Source organism: Eurypyga helias, unplaced genomic scaffold, assembly GCF_000690775.1.
Source record: "Eurypyga helias isolate BGI_N326 unplaced genomic scaffold, ASM69077v1 scaffold11570, whole genome shotgun sequence".
In the NCBI taxonomy this organism is placed as follows: Eukaryota; Metazoa; Chordata; class Aves; order Eurypygiformes; family Eurypygidae; genus Eurypyga; species Eurypyga helias.
Genome location: NW_010226286.1, coordinates 99,167 through 109,806, shown reverse-complemented (window position 1 = coordinate 109,806; position 10,640 = coordinate 99,167). Strand labels below are relative to the sequence as shown.

The 10,640-nt window shown below is 48.7% G+C and overlaps 1 protein-coding gene across 1 annotated transcript in view; it reads right to left on the bottom strand.

Annotated features, from left to right (window-relative positions):
• NTRK3 (neurotrophic tyrosine kinase, receptor, type 3) overlaps positions 1 to 10,640 on the bottom strand; it is a 179,200-nt gene that overhangs the window by 96,131 nt on the left and 72,429 nt on the right. Inside the window, exon 11 of the mRNA XM_010152408.1 lies at positions 1,177 to 1,365. Coding sequence (XP_010150710.1) covers positions 1,177 to 1,365 — 189 coding nt within the window. The remainder of the gene's footprint in view (positions 1 to 1,176; positions 1,366 to 10,640) is intronic.

Here is a 10,640-nt window from a genome sequence, read left to right as displayed (position 1 = left end):
GCGCCCCCTGACGGGGGGGGCAACAGCCGGGGAGCAGCATGCTCCTGCCCAGCACGCTCCTGCCCAGCACTCAATGCTGAATGATTTTCCGCAGGTGGAGAGATCTGCCTCCTCCCTGTTTCCAGGGGCTGAGTTCTCTCTCCTGCACCCCTGAGCCCGCAGCAGCCACGGGGAGCAGAGAGGCAACTTCGACGCAGCACTCCCTGCTTCTGGCTGGGCCACAGACGTAGCACAAGTTGGGGTTTTCCCCCCCCCTATTTTTTTTGCAAGCTTTTTATTTTTCCAGTTCTACCTAGAACCAAAAACACACCAATAGGGTGAGCCACAGCAGGAGAGGAATGTTATCCGAACCTCCCGCATTGTTGGCTTGCATCTCCGAGCTGATAAGAGGCCTGGGGGAACTCAACTACCAGTTGCGAGCCACGTGTCGGGGACAGCTGCATCTCACTGCTCGCACGGCAAACCGTGCGGGACTCCCAGAAAAGCATCCTTTTACCCAGCGCTTTTCTTTTACGCTCAGAATTTAGGAACACAAAATGGATCGGATCACTTGATCACCACATGCTAGTCTAGTGAGCCCAGTTCACAACCCAGATTTATGCAGTGAAGATGCAAAAGCTTTAGAGAAGCCCATGAAAACAAGACATCCAGCATCTAAGACTCCTGTTCTTTAACTCCACGCATCTGTCCCACCTATGGCCACGTATCCTGAGCTTCTCCCTGGCCCAGTGAGCAGCCAGAGAGGTAGCCCCATGGCTGTGAAACTGCTGGAGGAAGAAGGGGAGGCAGGTCCTTTCCCCAGCCAAGCAGGGTTCACATCCGTCCCCGTGCTCCCAGGTGGCTCCTGCTCATGCCTAGGACTTCACACTTGGAGCCAACAAGGCAGAGCCCAGCTTCAGATGGCACTTTGGGGGAAGGTGACTGGTGGGTGGCGGAGGGAGGGTGAAGGGAGGTGAAGGTGAGGGTGGAAAGTCTTCTCTGGAAGCCCCTACATGTATGTTGTGATTTCTGAGACCTGAGATTCACTTTGGTTTCTGGACCATACCAAGACCCATTTTCCTCAAAAACCTCCTCTCTTCCTCATCCCCTTAACCTCTTCCTCTTGCCCTCCTTCCCCCATCCCCCCAGCCCATCCCCTGGTCCTGGCAGGGGGTTCCGGCCAGATCGGGCACTCACACGTGTCTGGCTTGTGGCAGTTGTGACCTTGTCGGAAATACTGAGGGTTCTCGATGACAGGAATGCGGGTCATGCCGATCACCACCGTGTCCGGGCCAGCGTCCAGAGAAGAAGGCGTCGTGATGCCGTGGTTGATATGGTGGAGGGGACTGGCTGAATCCTCCTCTCCGCTGATCACTGCCACGGGACCTGCAAACACCACGCACATCCATTAGGTACAACAGGAGAAAGGGGACCCGCGAGACCTGCTGACCATGTGGATTCAGATCACTGTGTGTCAACACTGGACCAACACCAGCCGCTGGACAGGATGCCTGTCCGAGCACCCCTGGCAGTTGGCCCATGTCCAGGCAGCTCACAGGGCAGGGATGACCTTTAAAGGTCCTTTCCAACCCAAGCCATTCTATGATTGTATGATGATACCTCAAGTTTTCTTTCCTGGTTTCAAGGTACCAGGCTGACAATCCTGTGAGGGTTTAAGTAGCTACAGGTGACACCACAGCAGAGGTGAGTCCTGCACAAAGACTTCTCCTAGGGCTGCCACAAGATAGATCTGTGGTGTCTGTATGCCCTGGCATCACAAACTTGGCAGAATACATAACTGAGCTTAGACCAGAGAAAGAGCACTCCCAAAGAAGTTCTGTTTTACCTCAAACCCATATTCACACCATTTGTATTCCCAATACGTGCCACCCATCTTGTTCCCCTCCCCCAGTTTCACCTGGGCACACACACAGAGCCCTTTGGTTGGGCTGATAGCTGCTGGGACACGTGATGCACTGGAGCAGATCCCACTCAGCTCATCCCTCCTCCTTATCTCTAATTCATCTTTCACCACCTCAAGTACTTGTTAACTCCCAGTTTCCCATCTACTGCTTGTTCACGGGCCTGTTATTGATCACCAGCTGGCCCAAAGGGACCCGGTGGAGAGCTCGAGGCAGTCCCTCCACACCGATCACCATGCAAAGTGCTGACGTTGCTGCTCAGGGAGCACGGAGCCCACAGTACCCACCTCCTTGGGTCAGTACATGCATGACACCTTCCCACTCCCCAAGCACATCAGCACCCACCAGTGTCACAGCCAAACGCTGCCCTCCCAGGCCAGTCCCAGTGCCTTCCCAATGCCCCACAGCACCCACTTACATGTCCTTGTCTACTCCCACAGAGCAGGTCCCCAAAACACCGGTGTGCCCAAATACACCCACATCAACCTCCTTCCCACAGAGAGACAGAGGCTGTGCTCCAGCTCCTTGAACTTCCTGCTGTGACTCCTTATACCAAGTGTCTGCAGCCCAGAGCATCACTGCTCTCCTCTTGTCCTAACCAATGGCAGGCTTGCTCCCATAGGGAAAACAAAGTGATAGAGGAAAGAACGTCCATACCTGAGAGCCAAGGCCTGCTTCCCACACAGTGCTATTTCTCAATAGTCAGCTATACCCCAATTTTTGGCTTACATTTTACTTTATTTTTAGACCTTCTAACTTCAGTCTCTGCTATCAGCTGCCAAACCTAGAAACCTCAGGGGACATCAGGCCTTAATACAATATTCCCCCTTTCCATCTATTCTCATGTTGGCTGATGCAAGCCACCATCCCAAACACCACCATCACGAGGTGAAACTCTAATCCAGGCTGCAGCCATTTACACTACTTAAACATGGGATACTGAGGAGCTGGGCAAGGCAGGACCACACCACATCCTTCCATGAGGACCTTCCTTATATATTCATAAGGGAAAAAAACCCCACACCCAACAAGAGATGCTCCTTTTTTTTTGTCTGGATGCTACTAGGGGCTACCAGAAGCTCAAACCAAAACAAGCAGAGATACTGCACTGAGGCTTCAAACCTATTCAGAGAGGCCAGTCTTTTACCTACATTGCATAGAAAATGCCTCTCTCCCATCAGTAATCTATTTCTAATTACACAATTACTTTATTATGTAGCACTAGCAACAAATAGAGGAGTCTTCAAGCCATTTTACTCTCTGGAGCTTCTGGGAGGACAAGGAGAACACCGGCTCCATGCAGTCATTCTGCCTGCATTAATCTAGTGTAAAGGCTGCTCATTTTTGGAGCTTCAAGTCTAGTTTGTTCTTCCAAGTGGGATATAATAAAGTTATTGTGTAATTAGCAGAGTCCTGGCAGCCATGACAGGTGTTTTAGTCACAAGGAAAAGAAGTCTCTCCCTTTACTGTGAGTTTCTTCTGGCAGGTTCTTGCTTTTTTTCTTTGTTACTCCCCGGGCCCACGTGGCTTCCAGCTTTTGAGACACAAAGGCAAAATTCAGCTCTTGCCGCAAGATGCCTCTGTTGGGATTACACACACTGTACTTCCCCAAATACAAAAAGCAAACAGGCAGCTTTGGTTTGAACGACTGCCGTTCTTTCGCGTTGTCAAGCCTTTGCACGCAAACCAGGAGGATTGGGTTTCGCACGGTGCGCACGTACCTTGGGCCATACCCTGCACCACTGGCTGGCCCAGCTGCAGTGGGGAGACCTCTGCATTTCAACATGAGGTTCACAAAAGATGTCATAAAAATATCAGCTGGTGTAGACTGGTGTAAGTCATTTGAGGAGAGCCCAGAAAGCTCTCCCTTGCAGTGGGACGGTGGGAGAGGCTATTGAGGGCTTATCGAGTTCCCTCAGCAGCCATGGTGCTGCTTCAAAGGAAGGTACCTAACCATGCAGTGGGATGGGAAAGGCCTCCTCAGTGAAGTCTTCATCATCCTCTCCTTGGAGAACAGAAATCACGCCTTTGTGACAAGAAGCAAAGGGGACATTACTGCTGGAGGGAGATGGCTGGTTTCACAACCAGCCGTGGGCCATATGCCAGGCCGGCACAGACCCTGCTGGGGACATAGCGAGGGCTCACAAAGCCCTGCCAGAACCTGACCCTTGCTGTCCTCGCTTGCACAGTGCCACCTCATTTTTAAGGAACACAGAGCGCGGCAGTGTCCCTTTGGCACAGTGGGTTAGAAGGACATGGCTACATCTAAAGGGGTAGGCCATGATCAAGGAGGTCAGGTAACTGTGAAAGTAAGCACAGACAGCATCTATTACCTGGTGTTCAGACGGCAATTTCCTTGCCAATAAACAGATCCAGAGTCTGACCTTCTCGGCACTCCACTGTTTTTTCTTCTGCACTTCACTTCTTAGGAGCATGCTTTCTACATGTGTTATCCCTAGATTCATGCCCCAAACCTGTCCAAGATCCATGAGGTAAGAGGTAAACGTGCCGCAGCTGATCCACAGCTGCACTCCCAGTCCCCAGCAAACACTGGGTCCTGTGAACAGACTCAGCCTTTCAGTCATCCAGCTCAAGTTGATGCTGCCAAGCTTGGACATTTACAAGAGCTACCAGCCCTCAAAAGCCTCAGAGCCCAACTCTGATGGTCCCTGACCAGCTGAACCCCTTCCCGTTTCTGCGTTAAGTAGGAAAGGCCAAGAACTGCCAAGGAAGTTGCAGTCCCGACACCACAGGGATAGTACACCACATACAGTATGTTCTATCCGTGCAATACTCCAGGGACAGTTTACCACCTCCGACAGTATATCCAGGTCTTGGAAAAAAAAAACCAACACCTGATGGATGCTACACACTAGCTTTCAAGCTTTCAGGAATGTTTCTGATGATGGTAGGCACTGGCCTGGTATGGACTATAATATATAATTCAGTCAATTCATCCCAATATCCTCCACAGGATATAATTAGATTAAAGATATCATTTACAGCTGAGGACTTCTCTAAGGGTTTGGGTTTTTTTGGGAGGAGAGGCCTAGAAATCTGGACATTAACTCCTACAGCACAGTCATGGCTCTTTATAACTTTCATTCTTCCATTCCCATCTCTTTTGGCTGGTCACAGCTGAGATGCAGCTCCCTCAAAGCAGACAGCCACTCTTGCCCTCTGAGACTCAGACGAGTGCTGTACTTGCTGCACACACCTGAGATAAGCTTTAAAAACACCAATGATATCAAACAGTCACCGATCACTTTTATACGTTTGACACTCAAAATATATACTGCTATTAGTAACTCCTGGATATAAAGCAGCTACTTAGACTTCCACTTTTTTAATCTATCTTGGCAATAGCATATAATTTTTTGCTAAGTAGGTAAAGAGATTGAGTATCCAAAGTATAATGCTGATGAATGGTTTTATTTGGAATAATTCTCACCAGTTTCAGCACTGCATTTTCCACGTAAGGTTAAAGGAAAAGATGGAGTTAAAAAAAATTAAAAATTTAGGTTTATCTTCCACTTGACAGAGGAATGAGTTTTGTATGGTAAAAACACAGAATAATTTTCAAGGGTAGCCTGGGGTAACTCCTGATATACTAACTAATGACCTTAAAACACAATGTAAAATATTTTAATAAGCCTTTGTACATGCATCAAACATGTCCCACCTATATTCTGAAAGGCTTGTGATGTCTCACTTTCCATCCAAGCAAGGGTCTCACCCACCAACAGGATCCACGCTGCCTGCAAGGACTGAGTTTAGCTGTTCTCCATGTTAACCCCATGCAGTTTTCTGGCCAGGGAAGCAACATCAGCAGCAGAGCTGGAGACACAGAGCTGCGGGGAAAGGATGGGGAGTTTTTAGGGATGCCCCAGGGCTACCCCTGAGTGAAGAGGTGATCAGCTCCTGCTCCAGCCCAGAATTACAGCCACTACCAACCTGCCCCTTCTCAACAGCAGTGGGAGAGTCAACCACAATTACCAGAAAATTAGGATCAAAATGAATCTGATGTTAACCAAAGAGCAGCCAGGCAGCTTGAAAATGTTGCTTTTGGAAACATCAGAAGGAGCAATGCCGTTCTCCCTTCCCTCGCACCCGCCTCTACAGCCAAGTCCTCTTCCCAAGAAAGACACCTTTTTCAGCCACCACTACTCCTGGCCTCATCTCCAACCTCTTTTCTCCCACAGCCTCCAGGTCAGGCTATGCTCCATCCATCTCTGTGCCAGGGGTTCTCGCTTTGCCTTCCTGATATTACCACCTCTGCCACTACTGAGCAAATACTCTTCCAGATTGCACCAAAATCTCTGCTTTCTGAAAATCTCTTATTAGTCTCTATACATCACTCTTCCCTGTGGCTTGGTGTTTTCCCTCATGTCCTTGTTTTCTTAGTCCATGTCTGTGAATCGCCTAGTTCATTCACAGTGTTATATGGACAACTTTTTACTTAAGAAAAATAAAGCAAATAATAATAAATAGCTTAGGGAGCCCATGTTTGTATGATCAAATCATAATGGTAAATTATTTATCAAGGCTAAGAGCTATACTTTCTGATAAAACAGAGACTTAGGAACACAGGGTACTTTCTAAATAACCGCAGATTAGAGAAGATAAGATAATGGTCACTTCATACACATTGGTAACATAATGAATGCTCCAAGGCAGACAGGTGAAGACCAACAAAAGCTCCAGCTTGCTATCACAGTAACCTCTCCAAAGCAACAAAAATGATCGAAGGTGTAGAAAACATGACCTCCAAAGGAAAACTGAAAGAATTATGCTTTGTGTTGAGAGGAGAAGACTGAAGGAACACGTGGTAACAGCCTTCAAATATGTAAAAGGTTGCAGCAAAGAGGAATATAATAACTGTTCTCCATGTCCACTGGGGATAAAACAAGAAATAATAGGTTTAAATTGCACTGAGAGAGATTAGGGTTTGAATGTTTTCCCTAATGCCTGGCAGTACGGATGGCTGAGCACCGAAATAGATAACCCAGGGATGCTGCGGGGGCTCAGCCACTGCTGGGCTGGGACAAGAAAGGTTGAAGAAACTTCTTTCAAGGACAGTTTAGCTACAGGGCCTGACACTGCTCGGAGGCCTTCCAGCCTGCAGCATTTTTTACCTGCAACCAAACAGCCCTCAGGCAAGGAATACTCTTCCCTTTTTGATGTTTCCAAAGAAACTCCAAGCAGAGACCTCACCAGCTCAGCTTTCCGAGCCTTTCCATGCCAGCTGTGTGTGCGGGCAGGCTCCAAGGTAGCATGGGTGCAGCACTGGATGGGATGGGGCCATGGTCTCTCCAGTGTGGCTTCAGAAAGGACAACTCCATCCACATCCCAGGCCATGGGCTCAGGATAGAAACTGGGTTTGCTGAAGGAGGGAGCGAGGAGGCAAGTGCTCAGGGCAGCAGGGCAATGCCCCTCCTGCCACCCATGCCTTCTGGAGCTGTCACTCAGCACACCATTTTTTGATCAAAAACCATCACTGCAAGAACTAATTGTGCCATCCACATTTGCCTGTGTAATGTAACAGAGCCATATAATTAACCTACTTAATTAGGAACTGTATATGACCCATAACTAGAAAAAATGCTCTCCTAGTAAAGTGGGTCAGTGTGCACTGTATAGCAAGTAGTGAAGCAGACCTCATTAAACTCCGATATATTATATATAAAATCCCCACCTACTCTGAGTTCAAATCTCCATTGGCACTTCCATATTTCCCTGATATTAATCTTAAATGCTGTTCTTCAAAGGATCATATCACCAACTGATAAGTAGATAATTCCAAAAAGGATCTCTACTTTACAACTCAGAGCTATGCATACACACACACATGCACATAGAAAACTAGCCCCAAACTTCAGTTCATCAGGAAAACAAACAAAAAAATGTTTATAAAAAACTCCAACCTTTTGCTGGAGCTGAAATCAAACTCTCCCCCCCAAGGGCTGATCTCTGCACCAGCAAGGAAGGCAACCGAAACTCATAAAACAGTAAGTGCAAGCACAACAAATACAATTAAAAATCTAGCCGTGCTCAGAGCAAGATTGCATTTACTGTTTCATAAAGAGTGCCTTGTCCTGTCAGACAAACAAAAGGAAATCAATTTCTTAATTTTTATTGGCAGATGTGGGCATGGGGCCAAGTCAGTGCTTGGTGCCTGTGTGGAACCTGCTTGGAGCCAGACTGCCGTGGGTTCCAGCCCATCCCCTGCCCTCCTGTAATGGGAAGCAGGCACTTCTCCTCATCCCCAGGCTTGTCAATCCCAAATGCAGGATAGTCCATCATGTGGTTCCTCTTCCCCTGAGCTGCAGCAGATCCCTCAAATTGTACAAAACACTGGAGACCCCCCTCAGTTCCAGCTCCCAGCGCTTGTTTTGTCACCACCAGCTCAGCCAGGTCAAAGAGGTTTTTCTCTCACCCATACAGCTCCATTCTGTCTTCCTGCCCAAAATTCACCCTGGGATATCCTTGCATCACCACTGCAACACACCACAGGAGCTGGAGGGCATCGCTGGAGCGGCCAGCCCACACACCACAGCTCTGGCTGAACTGTGCCATGACCAGCTGTGGAGCCTGCAAAGGTGCCGACCCCTCCTCTGCCATGGCCTGGGTGCCCAGCACCCACCACTGCTTGGGTTGGATACATGGCTCTTCCCCCACTCTGCTGACACCTTCCATCATCTTATAAATTGCAGATACATTATTGTATAAAAAAGAGCTGTCAGATCTGTTGTCAGTGGGCAATCCCTTAAAGCACTTCAGGATCTTTCCTGATGAAACAGTCTGCCAAAATCCTACCGTTCACAAAAGCCCCTTTCCCTCTTTACATACTGACATTTCATTCTCCCTCCAATTTTTTCAGGTGGTTGCAGGGGGAGGAGGTGTCTCTTCCTGCAAAGCAGGACACGGCAGCCCTGCACAACCCCCTCCTTGTCCATGCCTGCCTCCAGCTGCCCAGACAGTCGCAGCATGGAGCATCACTCCAGACCCATCAGGGGGCAGAGGATCCCCAAACCTCTCCCAATCCTCTCATGTCCTTTCCCCCCACACCGCCTTTCTCAGGTTTATTTATTGAGCTTAGTCACGAATCCTATAAGCACTCACACTCAGGAATGGAAACATTAAGATCAAATCATATAAAATATAAAGTCAATGCACATGATGGCACAAATGCATAAATCCAGCAGAACAAGCAACAAAAAATGCTTACAGTAAAAACGAGGAGACAATCTGATAATTAAAAAGGGAGGGATCTGAAAAGCCAAGGCCATGCGTGACAGCAAAGGCAGCCAGCAACCCGCAGGAAGGCAAAGCAGGAATTTTTACATCTAGGCTGAAAGTTCCCAGCCCAGAAGTACCAAACCTATTCAGCTCAGAAGGCACCTAACCAGGAAAGGGTCTGTGAACAGGGCACAGGGGTAACCAGGAGAACACGTTAGATCCTGCAATGCAAGGATCTGAGGACTCTTAAGTATTGACAAACCAACACTTTTTCCCCACATAATGGGGATAGAACCTAGGAGGTCACTTTGTTTCTCAATAGGAAAAGGTTTTCACCACTGAAGTCAGGTGAAACAACCAGTTAGTACTACAGACAACTGGGGAGGGAGACAGTATTTCATCTGGAATGCCAGCACTAGCATTCAGACCAGCCCCAGTCACCTTCTACCTCCCTCAAGTGAGGGGAATCCCTCACTTGGTTACCCCCATTTGCTAGTCACAAGCCAATTTTTCCCACTGCTGGACATGCATGCTCCTCACGGAATGTGAGGAGCCAGCCAGTGTGTCCAACACATCCATCCTTACAGAGAAACATTCTGAAATGGTATCTTGGTGTGGCAGAGCCAGTGCCATCAGCTCCCAGAGAAACACGCACCTGGATGAGGCTGAAGGAGAGAGCAGGGACAGCCGGAGATGCAGCATCTGTGCACAGCCGAACTCCCCGCATGGCCCTGCTGCAGCCCTCCTGCCCCAGCCCCAAGGCCAAAGCTCAGAAAGGGCTGGTGGGGCATCTGGGTGGCTGTTGGGTACCAGATGTCCAAAGAGGCATCAAAACGAGGTTCCTGTTATCTCACATGCACAAGGCTGTTATTTCAATCCTTCTTTATGGGATTGGCCCCATTTGAAGCCAAAATCTTGTTTTCTTCCCCCAGGTCTCCATCATCCCACTGCATCCAGCCCCCAACTCCGGAGCTGGGCATCACCCTGCCTGTCCCTCCATTTATTGCAGTTCACCTTTTTTTCTCCCTTGCTTCCTCTTGACTAGACATTTGCCTCTTGTTTTTTTCCAAACGAAGTCACCAAGCTGTCACCTCAGGGACACCTTGAACTCCAGAGCAGCACAGGCTTTACGAGGCAAGAGCCGGGCAGCGGCTGGGTAAAGGCCTCAGCAGCACCTATTAATCTCTTTGGCTCACTCATCCCTATCACAGACACACCGTAAAAATGATATAAGCTTTTTATTCAAACGGCACTGCAGAGGGAGTGGGGAAGAGCATGGGGCCGATTGATTTCCAGTATGTCTGCTCTTTACCTCCAGGTATAAATACAACAGCAAAATCAATCGGAATAACATCATATCAGCTTTCTAATCTCTTCTGTTCGCAAGACGCGCTTTATATACTGCAGCGTTTTCTACAGCTTGTCTACAGGAGGCCCCAGCACCTTCACACCTCCCAGCCTGCCGGTGTGCAGCAGCTTTCGTGCTCCTGGCCCCTCCAG